At 46.2% G+C, this 15,225-nt stretch overlaps 1 protein-coding gene across 10 annotated transcripts in view; it reads right to left on the bottom strand.

The window, feature by feature from the left end:
• Nucleotides 1–1,228: 1,228 nt before the first annotated feature.
• ARHGEF9 (Cdc42 guanine nucleotide exchange factor 9) overlaps nt 1,229–15,225 on the bottom strand; it is a 219,510-nt gene continuing 205,513 nt past the window's right edge. For 8 of the 10 annotated variants that reach the window (XM_069867770.1, XM_069867779.1, XM_069867778.1 and 5 more), the window contains one exon: nt 1,229–5,185. In XM_069867770.1, the coding sequence (XP_069723871.1) occupies nt 5,004–5,185 (182 nt within the window). In that variant the 3' untranslated portion in view covers nt 1,229–5,003. The remainder of the gene's footprint in view (nt 5,186–15,225) is intronic. The other 2 variants (XM_069867771.1, XM_069867772.1) reach the window with 2 other exon arrangements.

The raw sequence follows: 15,225 nt of genomic DNA, 5'->3' as shown, positions 1-15,225 counted from the left end.
GTGTCACTCCCAGCCACTACTGGCTCTGGGTGCCATGGTGTGATAACCCCAGGTCTTAATTTTTGAGCTATCTAGAAATACATGACTCGACTGTCTTACCTGTGAAATGCCCCTGGGTTTCTGCAGACAACACTTTGCCTTTCAGGAGCAAAGCACCTGGTTCTTTCTCGCTACGGTCACTTGCTCCCTCCCCTCAGAACCCACCCCCTGCTCTACATCCCCATGCTCTAAAATGCTCCTTAGGTTGCTCACAAGGGCTTCGTGCTGAGCCATCTGTTTGCAGAACTTGGCTGTCTTCATAGAATTATAGAATCACCAGGTTGGAAAAGACCCAACGGATCATCGAGTCCAACCATTCCTACCAATCACTAAACCATGTCCCTCAGCGCCTTGTCCACCCGTCCCTTAAACACCTCCAGGGAAGGTGAATCAACCACCTCCCTGGGCAGCCTCTGCCAGTGCCCAATGACCCTTTCCGTGAAATTTTTTTCCTAATGTTCAACCTGAACCTCCTCGGCGGAGCTTGAGCCCACTCCCTCTCGTCCTGTCCCCTGTCACTTGGGAGAAGAGCCCAGCTCCCTCCTCTCCACAAACTCCTTTCAGGTAGTTGGAGAGAGCAATGAGGTCTCCCCTCAGCCTCCTCTTCTCCAGGCTAAACACCCCCAGCTCTCTCAGCCGCTCCTCTTGTTCTCCAGCCCCCTCACCAGCTTCATTGCTCTTCTCTGGACTCGCTCCAGAGCCTCAACATCCTTCTTGTGGTGAGGGCCCAGAACTGAACACAGGATTCGAGGAGCGGTCTCACCGGTGCCAAGTACAGAGGGGGAATAACCTCCCTGGACCTGCTGGCCACGCCGTTTCTGATCCAAGCCAAGATGCCATTGGCCTTCTTGGCCACCTAGGCCTCTGCTGGCTCATGTTCAGTCGCTGTCTTTAGGCTGGAGCTGACAGAAAGCCTTCCAAAGCCATGTTCTGCAGCAGCTTCGCTGCCAGCTCCACATGGAGCAACCCCGCAAGGTGGTGCTTGGTGAGCGTTGACCCTCCAGCTGCTCAGGAACCAGCACATTCTGCTCAGATGAAGGACAGAAAGCGAGGGGATGAGGGACAAGCCCAGAAGAAGCCTAGTTGGTGGGTACCCACCACTGTCTCGGTGCCACTGCAGCGCTGTGTGCCCAGCCGAGGGGAGAAGAGTAAGACCGCTCTGAGGGAAATGATGTGAAATGCTTTCAGGTGCCTTTTCACTTCTTTTTATTTAATTCCATAAATATTTTCATAAGGCTCAGTGTCTTTACAACACTTTTTTTTTTTAAACACTTCTTTTTTTTGTTTGTTTTATACACACAACTTTGACACTTGTTTGACAGGGTCAAACAGTCCCATATAAACAAAATAATAAAACTGGCAAGTGCGGATCAGCTGGGTTACCAAAATCCTTTTTTTTTGTCTTTTTTGTCTTTTTTTTTTTTTGCTCTTACTGTTAAAACCCCAAAAGCACTAAAATATCAGTATTTGGCTTCAAACTAGAATTTTAAAAACCTTTTTTTTTTTTATTTTTAAATTCTCTGCTACAAGTCCCTGTCATCAATAGTGCCTTGAAACTCCTACAGCCTCTTCTTTTCTTCTTAAGGAAAAATAAGCTTGGTGATGCCATGCAGAACTTACAATAGCTACTAAATATACATGTTCCCTGAAATGTAGCTGCAATGAAAAGATGACAGAGCATAAAGAGAACAAAACCAGAAACCCAAAGCACCACAGTGTACTATCAATAACATTGCAACGGACGGGCAGCGACCGCCCAGAAACTGAAACAGATTTCAAATATATTTCTCTATGTATTATTTTCTATTTACAACTGTTAGATGCACCTAGGTTGGTTCTTGTTTGATTTTTTTTGGAGAGGGTGGGGAGGCGAAAGTCTTGAAATTTAGATCCTCTGTTCTAGTGTCTAGGTCAAGGGGTAATGCATGTCATTTACCTAGGGAAGAGGGGATTTTTGTTTTTTTATATATATATATATATATCGGTTCAGCCAGAGAAATACCGTAAACATGTAAGTTTGTTACAACTCTCTTGCCTCTGCATATGGAATGGTAAGTGGGTTCCTCCTGTCTGGCATTGAAATGAAAGTCTGTATCAGATGCTCAGCCAAAAAATCCCCCCGATCTGATTGCATCTGCGCTGTTTCCAGCGCCCGTGGCCACGCGAGGCAGCCCGACCCCGCTCCCTATCGGGAAAGCCACGGTAGGCAGGAAAAGTGGGACCCAGTGCTGGTTCTTCGTTGCGATAATGCTCCATCTCTTGCGGCACCTTGGCAACTTAGGAAGGGGAAGAGCTTTCTTTGGATGCCATGCCTGAGAGCCAAGCCCCTCTTCCCTCCGGAACAAATCCTGCATCTGCTTTGCCGGCCGCCTGGCTTCGGCAAGCGCTAGCAATGCTAGTCTGGTTTGGCTTTCCATTTAAGAAAGAAGCTGCGGGTCCAACAACTGGCCTTGTCAGATCAAGCGAGTCTTGATTTATGATGCAAATAATGGTGTGGCGGTGGTGTTTCTTTTTTCCTAGTGCTGAATACTTAGGAAGCATCTTCTCATAAAAATTATGGATGTCTCATTCTCACTCTCTGAGGCACAAAACAGTAAATGAACAGGCTTAACTAATGTGCTTGTTATTTTTTTTTTCCCTAAGCAATTAAAAAGGCAAAGGAATAAAGGTAATTTTCATCATGTTGTCAACAGTTTGTAATCTCTCTCTCTTTCTCTCTCTCTCTGCATCTCTCCAGCCATTCAGAAACAGAAAAACATTTCAGTTAACTGCTGAGAACCCATCTCATTCACTTCCTTAAATACCCATGCTGTTAAAGAAACAAAGGAATATTTGCTGCAGTCAATATTAAAATCTGACCATAAATATGCAAAGATACAAAAGAGCATAAAAATAAGTTCTGCTATAAAGTTGAGAGGCTTTCTATTTGGGATTCCTGGTGTTTCACCGCTGCCTGTCACAGAGGGGCCCCTCTCCCTCTCCAAAACCTTCAACTGCCTTTGCTGTTTATTGATAGTTTCTAGATTACTAAAAAGTGCTGGGATTACTTTTGTACTTCAATAAAAAAACGCCACTGCCCTGTAATGCCCTGAAATAAAACAGGCTCCGTGGAAATACTGAAAGCATGCTCTGCAATTCCCATCCTCTTGTTTCTCCTAGGGGAGGAAAAAAATCCATCTCCACACTCACTGGGGTGCTGATGTGGTGTATCAGATCCAAAATAAAGTGATAAATGCTGTGAACAATCACGTCATCCCACATTTTCAAAGGAGCTTGCAGAATAGCTCTGCACAGTTTTTAAGTTCATTATCTCAATCTGGTTAAACAGCCTCATTTGCCCTAGGAAACAAAATCCTCCTAGTGCACAATGATCTGTTTTACAAGCTCAAACATCAGCCTCTGTGATTCCAAACGAGGCTGAAATTGTAGGAAGGGCCTTTGAAAATAGAGGTGTGAATCTCCAGAGGGAGAAAAAGAGAGAGAAAGAGACCTGTAGAGTTCTCTAACCCATCCTGAGCCTGCTGACACTGCCCCCCGTGCTGAGCCAGTGATGCTCCTTGGATTAAACCCATCGCTGGCTGAGATTAGGTCATGTAACCGTGGCCGTACAGCTAGATTGCTCGGTTACATCTGTTCTGAAAGGCAGTTCTCAGCTCCTCCTGCACTAACTATCAGGTCGATACTTGCAGGGACTTGGGCAATGATCCTTCTGCAAAGGGGTCCCTGCCCGCAGCTCCTGGTTCGCTCGGGAGGGGGTACGGTAAAAGAACAGAGCAGGCACTAAGCGTTCACACTCCTCACTTTTGGGATCATTGCTCCTGTTAATTAGCAATGAGGGGTTCATTAACGCAGTACTGTGCAGGTGTGGGTGTGGGGACAGGATGGGACCTTAGTTCCCGAAGAAAGAAAACTGGGCATTGGTCGGAGCCCAATAGCCAATTTTCCTCTAGCTGGGATGGAGGGCGTGAAGCCATCGGTTTTTAAGCTTTTATCTTTGTGTGGAAAAACAAAGATAGGAGTGGGCTTTTCAGAGCTGTGTCTCAGCTTCAAAAGAAAAGAAACCAAAAGAGAACCCCACGGAAATAAAAACTAAACACAAATAAAGAAATAAAAGCCCCTGATGTTCTTTTCTCAGTCTTGCTCCGAGTGTGAACAGATCACACAGAATTGAGAAAAAGACAGTGCTTAAAAAACGAAACAGAGAAGTCAACTGAGGAGAACCCGTCTCTCGCTTCCTAAAGAGCTGAGCCCCTTCTGCTTGGTTTCACCTGCCCACAGCAAAATGGGTAAAGCCAGAGAAATACTGCGCAGCGGAGCATGGGGCACAGGGAGCACATCCAGACAGGCACGAGTAGGACCAGAGAATGCAGGACAGGGGTGGGCACGGGGCGATGCTCCTCACTGAAATGGTCACTCCAGGGACAGCCAAGGGAGGGACGGAGAGGGAGGGAGAGGGAGCAGAGACCTCCCGGCACTCCAAAAACCAAACAACACCCCCCCTCCCCCCCACATAAATAAAATAAAATAAAATGTACACCGATGTAGTCCATGAGGAACTTCGAGGACGACTTCACACAAGCGAGAAAGCATTCTGAGATGCCAATGATGACTTGAATGAAAATGAAGAAGAAAAGCAAAAACAACAACAACAACAAAAAAAAGAGATGTCCGACCAATGGAATAAAACAAAATAGGTCACATGGTTAGAAATCATTGGTGCTTCCTAGAATCTAGTAGCAGATTGCTTCCCAAAAACAACAAAAAAAGTTTTTGGTCCTTCTATATATACACATATATGTATATATATTATTATTTTAAAAATGTTTATATATATATATATGTATATATATTTAGTTGCAACAGTGCTTCTCCGAAAAAAGGTCCATCTATAAATATAATTTTATTTATTTTTATTTTTTAAATTTTTAGTTCTTTTAAGTTAAAATTCTCCATCTCTCTAGGTATTATTTTTTGAATGGTGTTAACCTGCTGAAGTTTTGCCAGAATGGTGCCTGGCTGCGTCTGGGTTCGGTGAACTCGAAGACCTGGGACTGGGATATGCCATCTGTCACCATGTATTGTCCCTGATTTAATGGATCCTGGGGTGGTGGGTAGGCTGGAGGAACCGACTTGGAGTAGCTCACACCTGCATCGATGATTGGGGGGAAAAAGAAACAGATCAGTCAAAGTGCAATCGGGTCAATAGTCTTTCTTCGTCATGCTCTCACTTCATAACCAGGGTCCCCAAACAACAGGGAGACGTGCTAGAGACAGCGAATCTACGGAGGAACGCAGCAGCTGCCTGAACGCGCCGCTCGGAGGCTGCCTACGCTAGACCATGAGCTGAAGATTTCACTTTTTTTCTATTGCCCTCATGGAAAAGTCCTGCGGGACCCAATGAGGCACAAACACGTGGCCAGGCTACGCGCAATCATCAATCTGCTCGGCCCAAGGCAGACGACCTCAGCATTCAACCCGCTCGCAAAACTTCAGGCTTGCTGTTTCCGAGCTGGTTTTCACCCTCCCTCCCAGCTAAGCTTGGAAGGCGGTTGTGGCCCAACACGCCCCGGTGCCCAACCCTGAGCAGCGTCGCCCTGAGGAGCGCTCGGTGCCGGTTCCTGCAGCGGAACGGAGCGGAGCTGCTTGCGAGGAAGCACTTCCCTGCTCTGCCTATCAAAGGGCAACTGGTTTCCTTTAGGAAAGTTTGTAGGACTTTTCCATAGGGTTTGTTTTAAAGGTACCAGTCTGGTTTCAGCCCAAAATGGCTTCAGGCAATGCAGAAAAGGCTGATTCTGCTCGATCCAAACTGGTAGCAATGGATGTACTGGCCATCCTTTAACTGCATTAATCCCATGTCTGTGAGTCTACGGCTCCTGTGCAATAACGGGGCGAGAGGATGCTGCCCTTACAGCTTTCCCGCGGAAAAGGGAGACTCAGCAAGCTGGGATCTAAGCAACCTTTTGTATAGGACAGTGTAGAAAGGGGCTGTGGGTGAGCTGCGCTGGAACAGAAGGGAGGTAAGTCACCACCAACGTGTGGACTAGAGGGAACAGCAATATAGCTACGTCTGTATCTCCTTCCCCACACCACCACTGATGAGGGGTGGTCCCTCCTTCAGCCCCAGGGTAGCGTGATCGGCTGGAAACCACAACTCCAGAGAAAGGCAGGAAGGAGGGAGGAGCAGGGCTGTGAAGCAGGTTGCTGAAAGCTCTGGCCATCTCTGGATCCCCTCTGCTCTTCCTTCTGCTGGGAGGGCAGCCCCGGCCGTGTGACGGGTGGCAAGCTTCGCAAGGGCCATCTCAAGCCCATTGCCTCCCCTGGTTTTACCCGCAGGAGCGAGGCGACTCTACTCAAGGAGATCAGTGTCCTCATCTGGAAAGCGGGATGGCATCACCCACCTACCTCACACGAGGGTTGTGAAGCTAAATTAATTAATGTTTGTAAAACACTTTGAGATCCTCGGCTGGGAAGGTGCTAGAGAAGGCAAAATACGGTGATTAGCACCCAGGTACCACAGCAACGTGTGTCAAAGAAATGCGACTCTTTGCATTCAGTCAGCGGTTCCTACCCACACACAAACACATGCTCGGTGGGACCAGCACTGGCTGGCACAAGAAGGCTGCAAACAGTCAGGTACTTACAGACAAAGGGAAAAGCCTCACAAAGGGCGCTCACGGAGAACATCTGACAACTTTTATACGTTGCCGCGTTATAATTCAGGGCTTCCTTTAGATACAAAACTAAAGCTTTGGCTTGGCTTCAGGAAAGAGAATTAATTCACTTCCCCTTGTGATAGAATTCACAAATTGAGGGCTGTTAAAATCCTCAACCCAAATGGAGGTATCATCTTGACTATGTCTAACTGATTTCTCCTTCTTTACAGCAAATGCCATCAAATCATGCAGCGCTCTGTCCGCTGTAGGGAGCAACCGAGACCTTTCCTTACAGTGGACAAAAAAATGCTCCATGATTCACACTTATTAACCTTTAACAAATTCATCATGGTTAATGCTTCAAACTTACTGGCAAAGAACAACCTGGAGATGTTCTGCATTTGTGCTGGAATAGTTACTCATCAACAAGTCTTCTACTCTGCCTTTCCCAAGTTCCTCTCTCCTATAAAAACCCTGCGGAGCACAGTGCAGCCCCAGAATCCTTGCTGTCCTGGGGTCAAACCTGGAACAGGGTCAGTTTTAGGATAACTGAGACAATTTCTGTACTATCCTTGTTGGCACTCTCCAACCATCAATTTGAATTTACCCCATATAGGTAGAGCATGGGCTTGCGCTCAGCTCTGCCCTACCTCTTCCATTCCTTCTTCTACCACTATCCTGCTCTGAGTTGCCTTGCTGGAAGGCAGGTCAATGTGTGGGCAGTGAAACCAACCGTGGAGTCTGCCCTGGAGGGCAAACTCTAGCCCTGAACATAGATGGAGACTTTCTCCTGGAGGCCACCAGCCTTTAGTGCCTTGGACACTTTACTCAGCAGAGATTGGTGAGGAGTATTAGAATCTGTTGGAAGGCTGGCACCTGGTACATGTCCCCCACATGGCTACAGCTGGGAAATATATTTTCTTCTGTCTGCTAAGTGGTTTGGATCTTCGACTGACCAAAGGACCAGGAATTACTTCAAATCTTGTGCCACCAAGATTACTAACTAATTTTCTGCAGCACAAAATAGTTACGAATCTAAAGCAGCAATTGTTTCTAGCTTTGGAAGACCTTAAAACCACGTTGCTGTAATGACATGGCCCAAAGTCTTTTGCATCCTGCGGCTGCGGAGTGGCAGTCAGCCCCGTGATGCATCCAGTCTGCCACGCTGAGCTCTTTACTGTCTCTAAAGCAATTTGTGGAGGGTGAACTAATGCATTTTAATTATAATACAGAAATGCTACACAGTCTCCTGGACCAGCAAAATGTGATGCACTTGGAAGGCTAAAGAAGTAGAGAAATGAAGTCTGGCTGAAGTCCACTGACATTGATGGAGTTAACACTACAAAGAATGTAATCCATAGTCTGTCTTCTCCAAAAAAGAAAAAGGCAGACTCCCCTGGCCAGATCATTAGCAAACCCCATTCAGTTCTTTCCCCAAATAGCCTTTTTTGGTCCAAATTCCTGAAAAAGGTCTATCCTTGCTAGGAACATACTCATTGCACACACTGCCACTGCCCTCGGCCTCTTTAGCTCAGACCCGTATTCTCCAAGTTGTTCGTGTGACCCTTCTCGAGGATCTAGGCTACTGGCATGAACATCTAAGCTGGATGAACGTCAAAAGCTCCTGGCTGGTTCTACTTGAATAAGCAGCTGAAGGTTTGCATATTTATCATATTTATCAAATTGCATCCATGGCCTGAATGATCAAACCCATCTCAGTGGCATGCAGAGTTACCGTGTGCTTGTGGGCATGCAAATAAACACATCTGTGCTCTGGCAAGTCAGGCTGATAATTCCAAACGAACACATTTTCTTGTCAAACTGTGATATTAGGTTGTAACAGCTTGAGGTGCCCCAGGAACGTGTGGGTTCTTTTGGCCGTACCCATGTTCTTGCCGTGGTGGAACACGGGCATGGGGGAGGGAGGGCAGGGGAGGGAGATTCACCTCATCTGCACATCTTCTGCTCCTGAGGCAGAGCAAATCTGGGAAAAAGCATGACCTGGGATTCTTCTATTCAGCTCCCTCATCAGAACTGGGGGCCACTGTGCAAAATTGTCTCTTGAGGGATATTTTTTCCTAGGCAAAGCCATACCTCCACTGCAATTCAACAGAAAAAATGAGCAAAGCTCTTTTCCAATGCAGTTTTGGGCTGCTGGGTGAAGAGAATTCATAGCACAAAGGGAAAGAATCGATAGGTAAGTAATGATTTCTAGACACAGCTGCTGCGCTGCCTTCCCAAGGCGTAAGGAAGCAGCTCTGCACCAATGACCAGACCTGGAGCTCCTTCTGCTGGTCCATGCGTAATTCTGCACTGTAGCAGAATATAAAGGCTGCAGCTGCAGAGCGAGACTGTTCAGCAGGGTGGGGGTTGTGGCAATCTGTTCAGAATGAGAAAAAGCAAACTCCAGGGTTTACAATTTGGCTAGACAAAACTGGTAAAGAGAGATGCTGTGCTGTCAGTTGGAATCATCTCTTTTTTTAGCAGCAGGCAACGTCACTTGGAATCTTTTGGATCTCTCAGCTCAGAAAAAAAGACAATTAAAAAGGTTTAAAACTCCCTCTTTTTTTTCCCCCTTCTAGTTCATTTTTTCAGAGTCTCTTCTGTTGGAGGTCACAACACGACTTCAGTAGCACGTGAAGATCGAGGAGCATGCTATTAACTCACAGGCAATCCACATGGAGACGTGCAGACAGAGCCAGGTACCATAGAGCAGGACAGCTACATTAACACTGACCTTTCCAGAGTTAATACAAAACACACACAGAATACACTCAGATTTGACTGTATATAACCATGGAAACTTGCCTTGCAAGCTATTTATTCCATCTTCAGCCTTTAAGATTTTAGCTTGTCCTTTGATCAGGAGCTATTTCATACATTTTCCTTCTACCTAGTTGTCTAGATACCACACTGCTCATTAGCCAGAGTTGAGTGGGAGACAATAAAATGCCAATGCCTGCTTTCTCTACTGGCTGAGTGGAGGCTGCTGGTAGAAAAGGAAGCAGTGCTGCACTAAGAAACCTTTTATCTACCTGTGATCGCGCTAGCAGCTGAGCCAGCTTGCATCCTTCAGGAGCCATGCTCAAAAATCCCAGAAATTCAGCTCCTTCCTGAATATTGTAATCCATACACAATGTGGGGTAGCTGGGAACATTCCTCAAGAACACTAATTGTTGTGTGGTTAATTAGTCCTGCAATAGTGACAAGTTAAAGAAATCAGAAGCAGCAATGGCTGAACGGGTACAGCCCTTTGCCTTTCTTCAGCACGTCTCAACAGAGGATCTCAAAGCACTTCACCACGAGTCACTTGCTTGCTCTTACGTTTGGAGCCAGCAAACTATGCTGTGTCTAAGACCTAGTTCTGCCCCCTGATTGCAGACTTAGTTCTTCCAACAAGAGGTGTGGCTGGCAGTGGTGAACAGGAACCGTCAGCCTCCAGAGGCACGGGTTTCATGGCTTTACACTGCCACGCTGAGCTACCCAACTCAAATTCCATCCTACTCACCCAATTCAACAGTGGTTCTTTGGCCATGGCTCTTTGCACAGCCAGGGATTTCACTCAACAGCTTGGCAAAGGTAGGTGTTACCAGGGATGGGACTGGTGAGGAGGACATGCCTCGGCTTCCTTTTCTAACCATTAGCCTAACTCCTCTGTTTTGGAAGAAGAGGGAGGGAAAAGGGGTAACTGCAGCTTGAGAAATGCAACAGAGGAAAATAGGAATCTTATGTCCTGGCTATTCCACAGCCAATCACTGTATCTACAAATACTGAGGTAACTTGACTTTCCTGAGTCTATTTATCGAGTCTGTTACTGCAACCTGAGGTCATTAGACTAGATGTTAAGATAATGATTCCTCATATGATAAGCAAGGCAAGGTGGAATAAATAATACTAGGGCTTTAAGAATCAAAGCCGGGGGAAAACTAGTTTATCCCATCTCGTGTTTATGTAGCCTCCCTCCCCTCCAGCACTCTGCACACTGATAGCAAATATCATCCTGCCCATTTCATTGACAGGAAGAGATAAGTTCATCTATCACTCCCTGAAATGCAGCCTCTTCTGGGTGGCAACACTGCCCTTTACATAAAATCCCTCACCAAACTGAAACTGCAGGAGAATCTGGGCTGACAGACTTATTTCATTCAAAATCTCAACATGGCATTGATTTCAACATCTTGGCTCTTTGAACAAGAGTGAATGGAAAACCCAAGAAGCCAATTTTGCATCTCAACAAAAAACTCCCCTAGAACACTTGCTCAGAAGCAAACACCCAGTGCCAAGTCACCTTAAGGTCTCCCAGCCAAGAAATGATGGCTGAATTTAAGTTTAATATTAGGAAAAGGTTCTTCCCCCAGAGGGTGGTGGAACACTGGAACAGCTCCCAGGGAAGCAGTCACAGCACCGAGCCTGACAATATTCCAGAAGCGTTTGGCCAAGGCTCTCAGCCCCACGGTGTGAATGTTGGGTTTCTCCTGTGCAGGGACAGGAGCTGGATTCGATGGTCCGAGTGGGTCCCTCCCAACTCAGGTCAGTCTGCAATTCCATGATTCACAATTTTCCTTAGCTTCTATATCTGACTGGATCTCAGATGAAAATGCTGAGTCCAGCTGGGTTACAAACGCCTGGAATGAGAAACCTCTATCTCTACTATCATTGATGAGACTCACGCTTGTGGACCCAATGCAAGCCGCAGACGGGCACAGGCTGACATCTGCATTGGGGAAGGTTTGGGGAGGGTCTGTGTTTGACAGGCAACAGGATGAGCTCTGTGGTTTCTCCGAATCCATAGGGAAACATCCCCGGGAATACGATTAGCTCCATTCTTTCACCTACACCGCAGGAAGCTTCGTGAAGCAAGGGAAGCGACCCTGATTATCTGAAAATGCAAATGCCCCTCTGTTTGAAAGCGGTTAATCTGCTGTTGCTTGTGTCTTTGAATCCCCCCAAGGCGATGCCTACACGCATCAATAAGATGGGGAAACGTGTCAGGGCCACATCAATCTTGTCAGCAATGAAGATGCAATAATGTAGGCTTAAACACTCGGGAGGACCACAGAAGGTACCTACAGATCCTGTTACCTGGTGGCGCCTCCTCACCAGCTGGGCAAAGCCAGCACAGTCACCTCATTTTGTGATGCAGACTTGTGGAAGGAGAGCTTGAAGTGCAGGAGTTTGAGAAGTCAAAGAAAAGCCACTGGCTGTTTGGATCAGGGGTTTTATGACATAGTTTGCCATGAGCTCAAGTGATCAGAAAGGAAGAAATGACCAGGACAATTTAGTGACTCAGAGGGTGCTTTACAGCAGGCCAAAGCAGTTCATGCTGGCCAATGATTTAACCCCTGCTGGGTTGGCATAGCTGAGTATCTACAAGCAGATTTAGTGACAGCATCCTTCTAAGCTCAGGCCTGCAGGTAACTGTGATTGAATATATGTTTTCCTCCTTCTGCAAGTCCCAGACCACCAAGCTAAAGCCTTGAATGTGCTGAGTATATCTGCTTTGGTGGAGCTGCAGCAGAAAGCAGAGAAGAACATACAGGAGAAAGAGGACATGAAGGAGCTGGCTCATAACATGGGTCTGAAGAGCTGGGGTGGGAAACTCTCCCCCTGGGCACTAAGGTCAATTCCTTAGATTTGAACAGATATTTCATTTTCCAAAATGAAAACATTAGTGGGAAATGATGCTCAAAGAATAGGGTCTCCTTCCTGGGCACTGGAACCTCCAAACCCCCTGATGCCCCTGGCTGACAGCTTCTAGGAACATGAGCAAAAATCCCTTATGTGTTCACGTTGTCCTGCATGAGGACAAAGCTGGGGATCAGAAATGGATCTTTTGGATGTTTTCAAAAGCTACAAACACTGATCATTGGAGGGAGACTGGAAGTGGCCAGCAGAACAGAAGTCCTGGATGGAGAAAAGCACTAATGGAGCCTTCTGTTTTCAGACACCTAGAAAATCCCATGTCCACATGAAGGAGGGATTGGAGACCCACAAGGGCTCCATTTTCAAGGGAACTTTAGGCTTGTTTCCACTGCTTTAGTCAACAGGGAGCTCAGTTTTGGAAGTGCAGCTGGGTCTATCTTAACATCACAGGGACAGCACAGCAGAGGTCCTCAGTGGTACTTGGCCTTCTCTGCAGAAAAGCTGCATGCTTGAGGGGCTGGGGCTTAAAACAGAATGTGGGGGTGGTTTTTTTGTTGTTTTTGTAAGTAAAGACAAATAAAATTCTCTGTTGCTTTCTTATTTCTAGGAGACACCACACTGAATTCTATTCCCAGTTACCACACTGACATTGGAAGAGGCCAAAGGGCAGCAATCAAGAGGCAAAATCTTCAACTATCAATGCAAAAAGAAGAAAACAAACCAACAAACAACCCTTTTTTCTCACTGTTGGTAGGGTGCTGAGCCAACACTACCCATTCACTTTATGTCTAACGGACTTCTTAAAGAAGGCCAAAAATTGGTTTAATGCTGTCTTAAGGCACTGGTCTAATATCATTACATTTTGCCCAATCCAATAAGTAGTGCAAATCCTTGTATTTTGCTGAAACCTTACCTTGCGCATCATTCCAGTGATTTGGAAGTCAGCGCATGCATTTCTGTGCAGACGTGAGAATTAGGAGGGGGTTGTTTCCAGGGAGGACCCTCACTTTGGATCAGACACCCCTCAAAACACAGTGTTCTCCCTGAAGCACCTGGATAAAGTTTTCATTTGTGTAAAAAGCCAAGTCTGAAGGCTTCTTCTCCTGCTATCAGCCGATCTCTCAGCATCTCCTCCTTGCATACTGCAGCAAGTGGCAGTTAAAATGAGTCCTTTTGCGACACACGTCAGCCAGCTCCAGAGTAATACTTCTGGGAGGTGTGGTACGACAGCACATGAAATAAGTGGTGTTTTATACTATTTGAAAAATACTTTTCTGCTTCACCTCAAACAAAGTTGATTGCATTTTCCATTTCACCTCCTTCACGACTTTTCTCTCTTCCTTAAGTATTCTGTGACAGGGAAATTACCATGGTTTCCCATTTAAGAAGTGGAGGGAAGCACAGAGGTAATCTAGAAACCAGTCTGTAATAGGCATCTGCTGACACAGGAGCAGCTCTTGACATGCCAGGGTGAGCTGCTGAGCCAACAAGCCCTGCTGTAGCCACTGAGACCTGTTCTGCAAAGCCCCTAAATTTAAATGAATAAATAGCTGAATGCGGTGGAAGCATTCCTACTTCTAAAGGAGTTCACTGCTTTCCAGGTCTAACTGATGCTCCAAAACCTGTATTCCTACTCCTAAAGGAGTTCGCTGCTTTCCAGGTCTAACTGATGCTCCAAAACCTGTATTCCTACTCCTAAAGGAGTTCACTGCTTTCCAGGTCTAACTGATGCTCCAAAACCTGTATTCCTACTCCTAAAGGAGTTCGCTGCTTTCCAGGTCTAACTGATGCTCCAAAACCTGTATTCCTACTCCTAAAGGAGTTCACTGCTTTCCAGGTCTAACTGATGCTCCAAAAGCAACTTCAAGCCCCTTCCAACGCTACTGTCATGCTGTGGGAGAGGCCACAAACAGTGCATGGTGCCTGCAGGCAGCAACCTGATGGAGTTCTGAGCAACACAATTTGGTTGAAGATGTCTCTGCTCCTACAGGGTGGTTGGACTGGATGACCTGTAAAGGTCCCATCCAACCCAAAGCTCTCTGTGATGCTATGATTCTAACCTCCTGGCACAGGCACACCTGGCTGCCCACTCCCAGCCTCACGAGCTGCACATCAGCGTCAGTAAAATAGCCCCAAGAGCCTGCCAAGGCCTTTGGTCAAAGAATTATTGGCAATATATGTAAAATGCATATGGCAAGATTCAAAAAATCCATCCCTAAAAGCCAGCTCTCTGGAATTCCCTCCTGCCTTGCTCCTCCGATCAACACCACCAGCTCTCAGTGCCGGCAGCCTCACACCTCTCTTTGGGTGCCGGGCACAAGACAAACCACAGAGTAAGAAAACTAAGAGGTTTCAGCAAAACATTCAGTGCCGGTACTTAATTTAATTAATCTGAGACTGGGTTACGATCACCACGATGCAGGACAAAAGAAAGAGCTACTCATTTAATGACCCTATTTGGTTTTTTTCAGCATTCATGTCTCAAGCCAAACAACCAAGGCTCCACTTAACCTGATGCTTGGGGTCAGACTGGGTTGCTGTCTGACTCGAGGACTTCTTCTCATAAAAGGAACTGCCTGCGTCATAGCATAAGCTCGGTCTTCATAAAATAAACGCTGACTGGTGTTTTAGGAGCTAATTAATTTTATAGTCAGTGAAGTCTAAGATAACATCGCCTCTATCATCTCAGAGAGAAAGAGAGAGAAAGAGAGAAAACAAGAGAGCAATCGCTGTGTAAGAAATAAGTATGGTTAATATGCCTGTATTATATTTGTCGAGATGCAAGTCCATGATTTAAGTGGGAATACTGGTAGGCATGCTCAGGCACCTTTGAACTGTGTCGCTTAATGACTGAACAGTACAATTATTAATTAATTAACACCTTAATTAA

This window comes from Phaenicophaeus curvirostris, chromosome 13 (genome assembly GCF_032191515.1).
Source record: "Phaenicophaeus curvirostris isolate KB17595 chromosome 13, BPBGC_Pcur_1.0, whole genome shotgun sequence".
In the NCBI taxonomy this organism is placed as follows: Eukaryota; Metazoa; Chordata; class Aves; order Cuculiformes; family Cuculidae; genus Phaenicophaeus; species Phaenicophaeus curvirostris.
Note: the sequence above shows the minus strand (reverse complement) of the source record. Positions and strands in the feature narration are given on the sequence as shown.